This window comes from Geotrypetes seraphini, chromosome 11, assembly GCF_902459505.1.
Source record: "Geotrypetes seraphini chromosome 11, aGeoSer1.1, whole genome shotgun sequence".
Lineage (NCBI taxonomy): Eukaryota > Metazoa > Chordata > Amphibia > Gymnophiona > Dermophiidae > Geotrypetes > Geotrypetes seraphini.
In genome coordinates, this window is record NC_047094.1 from 93,797,639 (window position 1) to 93,813,893 (window position 16,255).

The following is a 16,255-nucleotide window of genomic DNA, read 5'->3' on the forward strand; positions in this document are numbered from 1 at the left end:
GCGGTGTCAGAAGGCTAAACACGAAGAGCACAATTTCCACAGGGCTTCTGGCTCCGCAGAAAAGACTGAACTGAGGACCACGAGGTGGGGATGCGCCCTCTAGTGGGCAAGAAGGCATGCACATGCGTGGTGCAGTGTAGCAAACTTGAAACTTCAATCAAGTTTGCTTGAAAAGCTGTCCGCGCTGGGGCTCCGTAGATGACGTCACCCACATGTGAGAATATCATGCCTGCTTGTCCCTGGGATAAAGGGAATTACAAAGGGATGAGAGACTCATGGTAGGGAAGAAGATTAAGAAGAGGATAAGCACTGTAAAAACGCTAGAGCAAGCTTGGTCCCTTTTAAGGACAATCACCGAGGCACAAAATCTATATGTACAGTGCATCAACAAGAGATCAAAGAGGAAAAAGAACAAAGAACTGGTGTGGCTCACTGTAGAGGTGAAGGAAGCGATCAGAGACAAGAAAACTTCGTTTAAGGAATGGAAAAGGTCAAAAATGGACCAAAACTGGAACAAGCACAAACATCAATGCAGTTGCCATAAGGTGGTAAAAGGTGCCAAAAGGGACTACGAGGAAAAAATAGCCAAGAACTTCAAGCCGTTCTTTAGATATATTAAGGGGAAATGACATGCAAAGGAAACGGTGGGACCGCTGGATGACCATGGAATAATGGGAGCGCTAAAGGAGGACAAAGCAATCGCCGACAAACTGAACACATTTTTTGTGTCTGTATTTATTGAAGATGTACACAGCATATCGAAACCCATCAGGCTATATGCTGGAAACGAAGACAGAAAGCTGACAGGATTGATAGTCAGTCTAGAGATGTGTAGGCAGACTGATAGGCTTAAGAGCGATAAATCCCCGGGACCGGATGGCATCCATCCGAGGGTCATCAAGGAACTGAAAGGGACAATAGCTGAACTGCTTCAACTAACAGCCAATCTGTCATTCAAATTAGGAAAGATTCAGGAAGACTGGAATGTGGCGAATGTTACGCCGATCTTTTAAGAAAGGTTCGAGGGGAGATCCGGGAAACTATAGATCGGTGAGTCTGACCTCGATACCAGGAAAGATGGTAGAGTCGCTGATAAAGGACCGCATGTCCTTTATCACCTTGACACACACGGGCTGATGAGGACTAGTCAGCACGGTTTTAGCAAAGGCAGATCAAGTTTGATGAACTTGCTGCATTTCTTTGAGGGAGTAAACAGACAGATAGACAAGGGCGACCTGGTTGATACTGTAAATCTGGATTTTCAGAAGGTGTTTGATAAGGTTCTGCATGAACAACTACTTCGGAAAATTGTGAGCCATGGAATTCGGAGTAAAATACTCACGTGGATAAAAAACTGGCTGGAGCATAGGAAACAGAGAGTGGGGGTAAATGGACAATACTCTGACTGGCAGAGCATCAGTGGGGTGCTGTAGGGCTCAGTGCTTGGACTCGTGCTCTTCCAACATCTTTTTAAATGATCTGTACATTGGTACGACGAGCAAGGTGATTAAATTTGTGGACGATACAAAGTTATTCAGAGTAGTGAAGACACAGGGGGATTGTGAAGATCTGCAACTTGACAGATCATGCTTGAGGAAAGGGCATCAACATGGCAGATGAGGTTCAACGTCGATAAGTGTAAAGTGATGCATGTAGGTAACAAAAATCTCAGGCACGCATATAGGATGTCCGGGGCGGTACTTGGGAGAGAACTCCCAGGAAAGAGACTTGGGAGTTCTGATCGACAAGTCAACGAAGCCATCCGCACAACGTGCGGCAGCAGTGAAAAGGGCTAACAGAATGCTAAGAATGATAAAGGGGATCACGAACAGATCAGAGAAGGTTATCATGCCGCTGTACTGGGCCATGGTGCGCCCTCACCTGGAGTACTGGGTCCAGGACTGGTCGCCGTACATGAAGGACACGGTACTACTCGAAAGGGTCCAGAGAAGAACAACTAAAATGGTTAAGGGGCTGGAGGAGTTGCTGTACAGTGAAATTGGAGAAACTGGGCCTCTTCTCCCTTGAAAAGAGGAGACGGAGGGGACATGATCGAAACATTCAAGATAATGAAGGGAATAGACTCAGTAGATAGACAGGTTGTTCACCCTCTCCAAGGTAGAGAACGAGAGGGCACTCTAAAGTTAAGGGGACAGATTCTGTACAAACGTAAGGAAGTTCTTCATCCAGAGCAGGGGTAGGGAACTCCGGTCCTCGAGAGCCATATTCCAGTCGGGTTTTCAGGATTTCCCCAATGAATATGCATTGAAAGCAGTGCATGCATATTCATTGGGGAAATCCTGAAAACCCGACTGGAATATGGCTCTCGAGGACCGGAGTTCCCTACCCCTGATCCAGAGAGTGGTTGAAAACTGGAACGCTCTGCCGGAGCGTGTCATAGGGAAAAACACCCTCCAGGGATTCAAGACAGTTAGACAAGTTCCTGCTGAACCAGAACGTACGCAGGTAGGGCTAGTTTCAGTTAGGCGCCGGTCTTTGACCAGAGGGCCACCACGTGAGCGGACTACTGGGCACGATGGGCCACTGGTCTGACCCAGCAGTGGCAATTCTTATGTTCTTATGTTGATAAAATGCTAATCATACATTCTAAGCGTTTGACAATCAAAATTAAAATAGGGAACATTAACAAACTTATTAATGTAATGACATTACTTACATGAAAACAGGATAGTAGGGAGAAATACAATTTAAAAAAGTACAAATAAGGTTAAAAACAAGAGGGAAAAGGCAGAATCATATCAGTGTTGAATATGAGTAAAACAGAATTTGGCAAGGAAGGACCCAGAGATCTTTTAGCAATCATAAGCATCTTTAAATAAGCTGGTTTACCTTAAATTTATCAAAATTTTTCTCAGACCTTAAATATGTTGGTAATGAATTCTATATTGTAGGGGCTATAATTGTGAATGAAGTAGCCCTACGTGTACTAATGATTAAGGATGGGACATGAAGGTGCTAAGAAGCGGATCTTAGTTATCAAAGGATCATGAGGCATAAGGAACTTGTAGATAAAACAGGTTCCTTGGAGTTCATAGTTTTAAAGGAGATTAAAGCAATTTCATAAGTAAAGCAATGGTGGATTGGTAATCAATGAGCACTTTTTAGCAAAGGAGTGACGTGGTCAAATTTTTTATTGTTAATTATAATTTTTATGGCAGTGTTTTGTATTAAATATAAGCATCGCGATGCCTTTTTGACAGACACCTTTGAATAAGGAATTACAATACACTTCTCCCTCTGTATTTGCGGTTTCAGTATTTGCAGTTTCAGCTTGCTGGCTCCTCCCCATCAATTATGTCAGCTTGCATAGCAAAATCGCCAACTCCAAGCATTTACAGAGGGGAGAAAAAAAATAAAATAAAATTTGACGATTCTCGGCACTTCACTGTGTTTTGACTCTCTTTCAGGAACAAGCCAGGTCTCCCACAATGTTATTCATGGTTTCACCATATTCACGATTGTTTAATAGAAAACAGCAAACATGTGAAAAAGTTATTTGCAGTTTTTCTGTATTTGCAGTTCTGTTAATCCCCTATCACAGCAAATACGGAGAAGTTTGAAAATTATAAGAGAGAGTGAATTAAAGTGTTGATAGACTGAGGATCAGGAATGTTGGCCAAGGATCTGACCATTCTGAGTTTCCAAAAACAATTTGACAATTAACATAGAAACATAGAAAGTGACGGCAGATAAGGGCCAAGGCCCATCAAGTCTGCCCACACCAATGACCCTCCCCTACCTCCCATTGCGAAGAGATCCCACCTTTCGATCCCATTTAGCTTTAAAATCAGGCACACTGCTGGCCTCAATCACCTGCATCGGAAGACCATTCCATCGATCCACCACCCTCTCGGTGAAGAAGTATTTCCTGGTGTCGCCATGCAATGTCCCTCCCCTGATTTTCCATGGATGCCCTCGTGTTGACGTGGGTTCCTTGAAGAAGAAGATATCCTCCCCCACCTCGATACGGCGCGTGAGGTACTTGAATGTCTCAATCATGTCCCCCCTCTCCCTGCGTTCCTCTAGGGAGTAGAGCTGCAATTTATTCAGCCGTTCCTCATACAGGAGATCCCTGAGCCCCGTGACCATCAGTGTGGCCATTCGCTGGACCGATTCAAGTCTCAGCACATCTTTGCGGTAATGTGGTCTCCAGAATTGTACACAGTATTCCAGATGGGGTTTCACCATGGACCTATATAATGGCATTATGACTTCGGGCTTACGGCTAACGAAACTCCTTCGTATGCAACCCATGATTTGTCTGGCTTTAGATGAAGCTTTCTCCACCTGAGTTGCAGTCTTCATGTCCTCACTGATGATTACCCCTAAGTCTCGTTCCACTACAGTTCTCTCTAGGATCTCACCATTAAGAGTGTAAGTCTTACATGGATTTTTGTTGCCAAGGTGCATGACCTTGCATTTTTTGGCATTGAAGTTTAGTTGCCAGGTCCTGGACCAATTCTCCAGTAGGAGGAGGTCGTGTGCCATACTATCGGTCTTGGATTTGTTGTCAGGTCCTGTTGTGTTCTTGTCCACTATATTGCATAATTGCGCTAATCTGAAGGCGATAGGAAAGTCTGTCAATCATAACACTGAAAATTTTGATTGAACTAACGAAGTTTATTGATGTGCCATTGATGGTAATCGGGGATGTTAAATGAATATTTTCTTTCTATGGAAAGAGCAGACAATTGGTTTTGGAGATATTTAGTTAAAAGCATATTGTCGCAAAGCCATTGGCTATTTTATTGAGTTTTAAATCGACAAGATTAATGTAATTACGATTGGATGCGTCAATGGGATGGATGATCTGAATAGCATAAGCGTACACGGTAAGACCGATGGATTGGCATAAAGTAAGCAAAGGGGCCAGATAGATCATTGAAAAGAAGAGGGGAAGTATAGATCCCTGAGGAATGCCAAAGTTTATTTTTTTAAATACAGTTGATGTGATATTGAAAGATACTACAGAGGTACAATTTGAAAAATGAGAGAACCAGTCAAGGATTTGTTCTGAAATTACAACAGTAAGTCTTTGGAGAAGTAATGAATGGTCTGTCATATCAAAAGCAGCTGAGAGGTCTAATGAAACAAGAATGACAGATTTGTGCTGATCCAGATATTGTATCGAAGTGGTGAGACCTAGTAAAGCATGTTCCGTTGAATGATTTTTGCGAAAACCAGTTTGATTGAGGTGTAAATCATGGGTATGGTCGAAGAAATCTGATTGAATACTATTCTCTGTTAATTTTGAAAGAAATGGAAGATTTGAAATAGGCCTGTAGTTGGCGCAGTCTGAGGTGCTTTCCTTACTGTTTTAAGTGTAGGATAGGATAGATTGAAGAATGTTTCCAGGTTGATGGTATTGTTGCTGTGGTAAGACTTTTGGTAATTAATTTAAGCATAAATGGGCCAAAGATAGAAAAATGATGTTTTAAGATAAATGGTGGGATGGAATCCGAATTTGAACCTTTGGGGTTTAGGGATTGAAGATTGAAGGGTTTAGAGAAGGAAGATTGAAGTGAGAGCATGTTGCACATAAATGGCTTGTGGTATTATCGTCTGTATTTTGAATGTTTACAGGTTTATTTATTGAATTCCTTATGCTTTGAATTTTTGCTGGGGGAAAAAAAAAAGTTTGCTAGGTTTTGGGCTGTGGGGGGGGGGGGGAATCACTTTTGATATTTTGTTTTTGCTTGAATGTGTCAAGATTTTTTAGAATCGAGAATAAGACCGATTAATTCTTTGCTTTTGAAATACTTTTTTTATATTTTTTCTTTTCAAAATTGATTGTTTATAGAATTTTCATTATATTTATCAATGGAGTGGGATTAGCTCGCCATTTACTTTCTAAGGAGCGTAATTGACGTTTAAGAAGTGATGAATTGAACCAAAGGTTATGGTTTTGTTTTTTTTTAAGAAATGATACGAGTAGAGATAGGGGCAAGTTTGTCAAGGAGGGAACTGCAGGCTGTGTCCCAGATCTGCTTGTCTGGATCTTCCTGGTCGAAGGAGTTCATGTCAAGTTGGAATAATGAAGAAGTTAACTTTTCTTTAAGCTGGCTAAAGTCTCTTATTTGAATTGTTAAAGGTAGTGATGAGTTGGAAGAAAAGAAGGAACTGTGTGTATAGGGAAACACCAACTCCATGAAACGGAGAAACTCCCTGCAGGAGAGGGCCTGGAAGTCTGAGAGCCTTGCTGAGACTATGGCAATCAAAAACACTTGACTAAGCAGAGAAGCCTTCAAAAGGAGGTTAGTACAGAGCACGGGCCAGGCCCATCAAGGCCACATTGAGATCCCAAGATAGGAACGTCTGTGCAACAAGGGTCTCAGGCTGAGAGGCCCCCCCCTAAAAAAAAAAAACCAAATGATGTCTGGGTGAGAAGCCAAAAGACAGGCCCACTCCGAGACCGAAAGCATGAAATACTGGCTATCTGCACTTCAGGAACAAAACTAAGAGGCCCCTTTCAAGGCTGGCTTGCAGGAATGCACATATTACCAGAATGGGAGCGCTCTCTGTCTCTACCTGCAACTTGGCACACCATAACTGGCAGGCCTTAGTATAAGCCACAACTGTTGCAGGCTTTAGCCCTAAGGAGAGTTGTAACCATAACCTCAAAATAGACCTTCCAAATCAAGACCACACACTCAAGACCAAAGCATTCTGGTTTCTCCATCAGAACTGGACCTTGACCGAGGAGCCCCGGATGAACAAGCAGTTTCAGGGATATGCCCTGCTGCAGGCACACCAAATCTGTGTACCAAGACCTTTTGGGGGTCAGTCCACCAGATCCCAATGGGTCGCTATCCTGTGGATGATCCAACCCACCATGGCCCATGGAGGAAATACAGATATCTGGGCCCTATGCTTACAACTCGATTCTGCGGCTATAGAAGTGGATTACATTTGCATTCTTGGCTGTGACCATGAGATCCATGTCTGGTTTGCCCCAAGCCTGAACTATGAGGAAAAGTGGCTGCCGAGATGAGAACCTGCCAGCTGAGAAAGTCTGCTTGGACGTTCTCTACTCCTGCCATGTGGACCACAGAGGGCCTGCATGTGAAGTTCCGCCCAATAAAACAACCATGCTTCCAAGCAAAGGGAAGCACTTTTAGTGTCACCCTGTCTGTTCACACACAAGACACATTGTCCGAACACACCCCAACTGCTTTCCCCATCAGGAGAGACTGCAGTTGTAGCAAGGCCAACTGAATGGCTCAGTTCCAGACAATTAGACCATTTGCTCTCTGATGAGATCCACATGCCCTGGAGAAGGCGACTGCAGCAGAGGGCCTCCCAGGTGCTGAGGGGGGCATCGGACATGAGGTTCACCCATGAGTCGATTCCGAGAGGCATGCCTCGCGCCAAGTTCTCCCCTTGGAGACACCAACACAGGCTGCAGTTCTCTGCTGTCCATGAGAACTTCAACTGCAGGGAGTGATGTTGGAGACATCGACAGAAGGGAATATTGGAGGGGGCACAATAGCCCTTGCCCAGGGCACCACTTCCAAAGAAGGCTGTCAAGTCTAGCACCTGCAGATACTACCAGGCTTTGGGGCTGTTGAAGTAGCTCAGTGGTTAATGCAATGGGCTGAGAACCTGAAGAATTAAGTTCCAGGCTCCTTTAAACCCCTGGCAAGTTACCCACCATTGCCCCAGGTACAAAAAATCTGCTTTTTAGCCCATTAACAGAAGATATGTAAATCACTGTTATTACCCTTACCTTTTGCAATAGAGAAAGCCTAGAAATGAGCCATTTGATGTTTAGCCTATATCATACCACCTTCTGGGACAATATTGCTTGAGCAACTATTTGTTTTCTTGTATATTGTACAATAAAAAGTAAAAATTTATGCTGGATTACCCAGTTCATCCAACTGGTTATTCCCACTGTTTTTCACCTTGATATCCTGTGGTATCTTTTTTATTGCCTTTACTTTTCAGGTTCTTATTTGCTATTTGAACTAGTAGTATCATGCTTTTATGTCAGTATATATTTGTGCTTTAAAGTTAAAAGGAAGTTGTGAAATGTTTTGCTTAGGTCTACACCATTACAGTAAAGAACTTCCATACAGGGTATCATGTCTTAAATACAATTATGCAAATTAGATACGATATGAACATTAACAAGATTCAAAGTAACAGCAAAGGAAAGTTTCTACCAGCCCATAGTTGCTTTCAGACCATTTGGATGAACACAAATTATGTATCTGGTGTGCCAATTGGAGCCAAATTGGTTTGAATATGAATATTCAGTACAGCTCTACTTATAACTGAACAGCTCCTTCAGTCTAAAAGCAGCAACAGCAGCTGCTTCAACAAGGAGGTGCATGCAACCCTCCAAACTGGCTGGCAGGCCTAAGCTACCGTTACCCTTGCAGGAGAGGAGATGTGGTTTTGAGAGGATTTCAGGCTCTATCACAGGCTGTGGTGATGGAGAAGAACTAGGAGTGGAAGCCGCTGCTGAGGTTGGGGGGCTTACCAACTTCTCTAAAAAGAAACGAAGAAGGAAAAGGAAACAGGCAAAAAAAGTGAGCATCTCAAAGTGAAAGTTAAGACCAGATTGACAGAAAAAGCATAACACTTCATTCCTTTTATCTCCAGAGCATTCCCCAGGAACAGATAGGACAATTGAGTAAGGTCACCTATAAGGTGGTGTGCTTCCCTGAGCCTGCTATTATTTCTCAATCTCCTCAGCAGATGGCGAGCACAGCCCTGCCTTTGGCCCAACATTTTTGGGCAGTGGAGTCAAACAGTTCTTAAAGGAAGCTTTTTCCTGGAAAATAAAATAAAAAAAAATCCATCCACGAGCTTTATGGAAAATGTTTTTGGTTTGCTGTCACTGGTTGGGGTGATCTTAAGGACCTTCAAGATTACTGCTTGGTGGCATTCTTGAAGGTCTTTTGAGGTCTCTGCATTAGCCTTGCAGGCAGTCATTTGTGAGGATATGTTGCCAGAGCCTGTTTTAATGTACCAGACTGTGGAACAGAATTCTGGAAGAGATGGTAGAAACAGACTGTCTGAATTCAAGAGGGTCTGGGATAGGCATGTGGGATCTCTGAGAGAAATAGATAATGGTTACTGTGGATAGGCAGACTTATGGGCCATTTAGCCTTTATCTGCTGTCATGTTTCTATGGTTCTATTTGGCTAGAGGTAACTGCTTTTTATGGCAGATGCCTTCTATGACTTAGTTTGGGCCTTGGTCAAGAATTTGGTTCTGGCAGTGTATTCTCTTTGGCTCAGAAACTGGCCTGCTGTCTTGGCTTCTATAGAGAAGCATACTCTGGTGCCTTATTGGGGCAAACCACTTTTTGGAGAGGATTTGGAGGACCTGATAAGATATTGTGAGTCCATAGTGCCTCCTTCTGGAGGGCAGGTTCTGCCCTGGTATTGCAGGTCCCTCTCAGCCTTTTTGGACTAGGGAACAGTCATTTCAATTGGACTGCTGTGACAGCTGGCAGTCTGGAAAGGCCAGTATGATCTTCCCACTCTGCCCAGTGAAGGTTTTTGGGCCCATCCTACAGGTTTCTCCCATTATGGGTAATTTGCAGTTTGGGGCAGGCCCAGATATTGACCAGTGGATCTTGAAGTTCTGCTCTAGAGTTTTCTTGGTTACTGCAAGGCTTTTCTGGTCTCCTTGTAAGTCAATTATGATTTGAGCGATATGCTAGACACTTAAGACTCTTGACCCTGGAGGCTGCAGCTCCAGTTCAGGAAGATATTTCATCTAGTTTGTGGTTCTGAAGAAAGGGTTTGTTTGCTCAGGTCTATTCTAGACCTCAGAGAGGTCAACAGGGCTCTAAAGGATCCCTTTCCACATGGAAATGCTCAAATCTGCCATAGAAATATTACAAAAAAATAGGGTTTGACTTCTATGGATCTTTGAAGCTTATCTGCACATCCATATTTGCCCAGATGTTCATGCATTTTGCAATTCTTAGAAGTAAAATTTACAATTCAAATAGTTTCCCTTTGGTTTGGCCACAGCACCACAAAACTTCTCCAAAATGGTCTACCTACACAAGGAGGGGATTTTGGTTCATGCATACTTGGATGACTGATTTGGGCCAACTTCTTTGATGAAAGCAAGCAAGTCATGAACATGTAGAAGCCTTTTTTTCAGTTCTCTGGCTAGGTTGTCAATTTGTCTCAAAAACTCCTTGATGCCTTCAGAGGGGAGGATCTCAGATTTGCTTCAAGACCTAGCTCAAGGCCCTCATGCTTCAAAGGTCCCTGGGCTCTTGTGTTCAGCTCCATGGTGACCACCATAAAAGTAGTTCCATGGACAAAACTCATGTGATCACTTTAGATGTCTAAGTGGAGTGAAGCCCAAGATGAGCGTCAGCCTGACTCTACAACCAGCCAGGCACAATCTCTGGAGGTAGGTGGATAGGAATCATTTAGCATGCAGGATGGATCTGGAACCTCCTGAGTGGATTCTGGTTACTAAGGACACCAGCCTTTAGGGCTGGGGAGTTGACTGACAGGGTCAATTGGTTCGGGGCCATTGGATGTGGCATGGTCTATCAAATGCTTAGACTAGGGCCATTTATCTAGTCTTGCAAGCCTTCTGTCAAATTCTGATTAACAAGGTTGTTTGGATCATAATGGACAATAGAACAATGATGGCTCATGTTAATTGCCAGAGGGTGATCTTTTGGCTCAGGAAACATCAGCTTTCTTGTCCTGGGTGAAGTGCAGTCTCCAGCATCTTCATATCCCATGTGGCAGGGGTTGAGCGTGGAGGCCAATTTTCTCAGCAGAAGTCTCTTGGATCCAAGGGAATGGTCACTGTCAGAATCAGCCTTTCAGCTGATTGTTGATTGCTGAGCCTTCCAATCATGGATCTCCTGGCAACTGATGCAAATGCAAAGATTCCAGATTTATTCAAAGAAAGGAACCCATGCCTGAGGGATCAGAGGCCCTAATGCAGCCCTGACCCATCCAGTTTTCTGTATGCCTTTCTGCCATGGCCCTTGAAAGGGCAACATACATAACATAGTAGATGACAGCAGATAAAGACCCGAATGGTCCATCCAGTCTGCCCAACCTGATTCAATTTAAATTTTTAAATTTTTTTCTTAGCCATTTCTGGGTAAGAATCCAAAGCTCTACCCAGTACTGTGCTTGGGTTCAACTGCCGAAATCTCCGTTAAAACCTACTCCAGCCCATCTACACCCTCCCAGCCACTGAAGCCCTCCCCAGCCCATCACCCACCAAACGGCCATATACAGACCGTGCAAAGTTTGCCCAGTACTGGCCTTAGTTCAATATTTAATATTATTTTCCGATTCTAGATCCTCTGCGTTCATCCCAGCTTCTTTGAACTCAGTCACAGTTTTACTCTCCACCACCTCTCTCGGGAGCGCATTCCAGGCATCCACCACCCTCTCCGTAAAGTAGAATTTCCTAACATTGCCTTTGAATCTATCACCCCTCAACCTCAAATTATGTCCTCTGGTTTTACCATTTTCCTTTCTCTGGAAAAGATCTTGTTCTACGTTAATACCCTTCAAGTATTTGTACGCCTGTCCTTCCTTTCCTCTAGGGCAGGGGTGTCGAACTCCTGAGTCAATGAATGAGTCAATGTTCGGTTTTATTTCTTGGGCTGTAGCAACCCGCAAAACAGCATTGGAGGTTGTCATCGGTAATGCGTGATCTGTGCTTGTTTTTGTTCAGATTCATTATTGAAAACATCTGTTCACAAAGATAGGTGCTCCCGAACATGGATAGAATACGGGCAGCATGAAGTCGGAGCTCTGGCATTGAGTCAGGGGGCAGTAGAGGGTAGAAGTCCTCAATTTCAACATCCTGAAACCTTGATTTCAGGCCACTGTCAAACTGAAGCTCGATTATCTCCATCTGAAGGTGATGGGGCACATTGTTGACATCAACTGTAAAAGGATTGGCAAAGATGTCAAAGCCTGAGTGCTGTGTTCTAAAGTCAGAGAAGCGCCGCTCAAATTCACTTAGTAAACGGCTAACTTTGGTAGCCAGCCGACTGCAAGGAAAAGTACCAGAAATAGTGGTTGAGATACTCAAACAAACGGGAAAGTGGGCAAGATTGTCCTGTTCCAGTTGGGACTTCCATAGTTGAAGTTTACGCTGGAATGCTGTGATCATGTCAGACATCTTCGTGATGACTTGTTTGCGTATCTGCAGCTTCAGATTCAGTTGGGCGAGATGCTCGCATATGTCACACATCATAGCAAAATCACATAGCCAGGCGGGATCCGACAGTTCAGGCAAGGGCTTTCCTTTACTTTCCATGAAAAGAGCAATTTGTTCTGAGCTCAAAAAATCTTTTGAGGACTGCGCTCTTGCTCAGCCATCTTACTTCTGTGTGGTATGGCACGTCTCCATGCTCTGCACCCACCTCCTGTAAAAACTGCTGGAACTGGCGATGATTCAGGCCACGTGCCCTTATAAAGTTAATAGTTTTAATGACTGTGGTCATTATGTCATTCATGTCCAGAACTTTTCCACACATAGCCTCTTGGTGGATAATGCAATGATAAGTAATCAAGGGTGTGTGGCAGTGACTTTTTTGCATTCTTTCCTTCATTAGTCCAACCAAGCCTTTCTTTTCTCCGCACATTGAAGGTGCGCCATCGGTAGTTAGCCCCACCAACTTTTCCCAGGGTAATTTAAAATTATTTATAGATTTCTCCACAGCCTCAAATATATCTCTACCAGTCGTCGTCCCATGCATGGCAGCTACATCCAAAAGTTCCTCAGTTACAGAGAGGTCGGTCTTCATAGCACGTATAAAGATGGACAGCTGCGCTGTATCAGTGTTGTCTGTGCATTCATCGATAGCAAGTGAAAAAGCGAGATAACTGCATGCCTGTTCGGCCAGCTGTGATGATAGATTTCCTGAGAGTTCTTGAACTTTTGTCTGCAATGGTGTTTCTTGACAAACTGACAGTTTGAAAACTCTGTATCTGGTCTGTGCATACTTTCTCACACACTTTTAGCATGCATTGCTTCAAAAAGGCACCCTCTGAAAAACATCTTGAAGTACGGGCAATTTCTTCAGCCACTATAAAGCTTGCTTTCACTGCAGCATCATTTTTCGCTGTAGCCTTTGTAAACATTTGCTGCTGTGATTGTAGTTTGCCTTTTAGTTCTTTAACAATTTTATGCTTTTCTTCCAAAGTATATTTGCCATACTTAACATTATGTTTGGTGTCAAAATGACGACGTATATTGTACTCTCATCACCGACACTGTCTCATAACACAATATACACACTGGTTTGCCCTCACTAAGCACAAACATGTATTCATTTTCCCATTTGTCATTAAATTGTCTGCCTTCACCGTCAACTTTTCTTTTCCTGGACATTTTGGGATCAATATTGGCAGTAAAAGATGTAGTTTATTGGAAATCTGCGTTAGAATGAAAAAGTCAGTCAATAAATGCCTGGCTGGGTACAGATAGCAGATTCTGTTGCGATTTTTATGCCTACACTTTATGCCAGGAACTGGCAGCTTCTGCTGTGTATTTTTTTTACATAGTTCCCCCCCCCCCCCCCGATTCACCCCAAGCAGGACCGCTCGCACGCACCTGCACCCCCACCCCGAAGGACCGCCGACTCCCCGACTCCCAACACGATCGGGGCAAGAGGGAGCTCAAGCCCTCTTGCCCCCCCCGACTCCCCGACACGATCGGGGCAAAAAGGAGCCCAAGCCCTCTTGCCCCGCCGATTCCCCAACTCCCCGACAATATCGGGCCAGGAGGGAGCCCAAGTCCTCCTGGCCCTGGCGCCCCCCCCCCCCCCCCGCTAGTTGTTCGGGCCAGGAGGGAGCCCAAACCCTCCTGACCATGGCGACCCCCTACCCCCACCCCGCACATTACGGGCAGGAGGGATCCCAGGCCCTCCTGCCCTCGACACAAACCCCCCTCCCCCCATCGACCGCCCCCCCCAAGAACCTCCGACCCCCACCCCCCTTCCCCGTACCTTTCTGTAGTTGGCCGGACAGACCGGAGCCAAACCCGCCTGTCCGGCAGGCAGCCAACGACGGAATGAGGCCGGATTGGCCCATCCGTCTCAAAGCTCCGCCTACTAGTGGGACCTAAGGCTCCCGGGTCTATTCTGATTGGCCCAGGCGCCTTAGGCCCCACCAGTAGGCGGAGCTTTGAGACAGATGGGCCAATCCGGCCTCATTCCGTCGTTGGCTGCCTGCCGGACAGGCGGGTTTGGCTCCCGTCTGTCCGGCCAACTACAGAAAGGTACGGGGAAGGGGGGTGGGGGTGTCATGGGGTCGGCCAGGGGGGTCGCGGGTCAGCTGGGGGGGGCGGTCGGAGGTTCTTGGGGGGGGGCGGTCGATGGGGGGAGATAGATAGCAAGTACGGCCGGCGAGATCACAAGCCTATGTCACCGCGCGTCATTGTGATGGAACGCAGCGGCGTGCAGCGATGACAGCGCGGTGCGGGCCACATTGCAAGGCCTGGCGGGCCGGATTTGGCCCGCGGGCCTTGTGTTTGACACATGTGCTCTAGGGTATACATATTCAGGGCTTCCAGTCTTTCCTCATACATCTTCTGGCACGAGCCTCCTATCATTTTCGTCACCCTCCTCTGGAGTCTTCTTATGTCCTTCGCCAGATATGGTCTCCAAAACTGAACACAATACTCCAAGTGGGGCCTCACCAATAGACCTGTACAGGGGCATCAACACCTTCTTCCTTCTACTGGCTATGCCTGTCTTTATACAGCCCAGCATCCTTCTGGCAGCAGCCACTACCTTGTCGCACTGTTTTTTCACCTTTAGATCTTCGGACACTATCATCTCAAGGTCCCTCTCCCTGTCCGTGCATATCAGCTTCTCACCTCCCAGCATATACGGTTCCTTCCGATTATTAATCCCCAAATGCATTACTCTGCATTTCTTTGCATTGAATTTTAGTTGCCAGGCATTAGACAATTCCTCTAACTTTTGCAGATCTTTTCATATTTTCCACTCCCTCTTTGGTGTCTACTCTATTACAAATCTTGGCATCATCTGCAAAAAGGCACACTTTTCCTTCTAAGCCTTCAGCAATGTCACTTAAACATATTGAACAGGATCAGCCCCAGCACCGAACCCTGAGGGACTCCACTACTCACCTTTCCTTCCTCCGAGCGACTTCCATTAACCACCACCCTCTGGCGTCTGTCCGTCAGCCAGTTTCTAACCCAGTTCACCACTTTGGGTCCTACCTTCAGCCCTTCAAGTTTGTTCAACAGCCTCCTATGAGGAACTGTATCAAAGGCTTTGCTGAAATCTAAGTAAATTACATCTAGCATATGTCCTCGATCCAGCTCTCTGGTCACCCAATCAAAAAATTCAATCAGGTTCATTTGGCTTGATTTACCTTTTGTAAAGCCATGTTGCCTCGGATCCTGTAACCCATTAGATTCAAGGAAGTACACTATCCTTTCTTTCAGCAACACTTCCATTATTTTTCCAACAACTGAAGTGAGGCTCACTGGCCTGTAGTTTCCTGCTTCATCCCTGTGACCACTTTTGTGAATAGGGACCACATCCGCTCTCCTCCAATCCCCAGGAACCACTCCCGTCTCCAGAGATTTGTTGAACAAGTCTTGAACCTCTCTTGAGCTCCCATAGTATCCTGGGATGGATTATGTCTGGTCCCATTGCTTTGTCCACCTTCAGTTTTTCAAGTTGCTCATAAACACTCTCCTCCGTGAATGGCACAGAATCCACTCCATTTTCTCATGTAACTTTGCGAGACAATCTCGGTCCTTCTCCAGAAGTATTTGTTTAGTACATTTGCTTTTTCCTCATAACTCTCTACATATCGGTTCTCAGCATCTTTTAGTTTAGCAATTCCATTTTTCATCTTCCTCTTTTCACTAATATATCTGAAAAAAACTGTCTCCCTTTTTAACATTTTTAGCCATTTGTTCTTCCACCTGTGCTTTCGCCAGACATATCTTTTGGCTTCTTTCAGTTTCACCCTGTAGTCCAGGGATCTCAAAGTCCCTCCTTGAGGGCTGCAATCCAGTCGGGTTTTCAGGATTTCACCAATGAATATGCATTGAAAGCAATGCATGCACATAGATCTCATGCATATTCATTGGGGAAATCCTGAAAACCCGACTGGATTGCGGCCCTCAAGGAGGGACTTTTGAGACCCCTGCTGTAGTCCTTTTTGCACTCCTCCTCTTGGTTTTTTTTATAATTTCACGAACGCCAACTCTTTCGCCTTTATTTTCTGCA

The 16,255-nt window shown here is 45.0% G+C and overlaps 1 protein-coding gene across 3 annotated transcripts in view; it reads right to left on the reverse strand.

Moving 5' to 3' along the window:
* Positions 1-16,255, reverse strand: part of LSM14B (LSM family member 14B) — a 108,960-nt gene that overhangs the window by 52,679 nt on the left and 40,026 nt on the right. For 2 of the 3 annotated variants that reach the window (XM_033962786.1, XM_033962785.1), the window contains exon 4: positions 8,398-8,514. The exons of the other annotated variant lie outside the window; for it this stretch is intronic. In XM_033962786.1, coding sequence (XP_033818677.1) covers positions 8,398-8,514 — 117 coding nt within the window. The remainder of the gene's footprint in view (positions 1-8,397; positions 8,515-16,255) is intronic. 3 annotated transcript variants of the gene reach the window in all.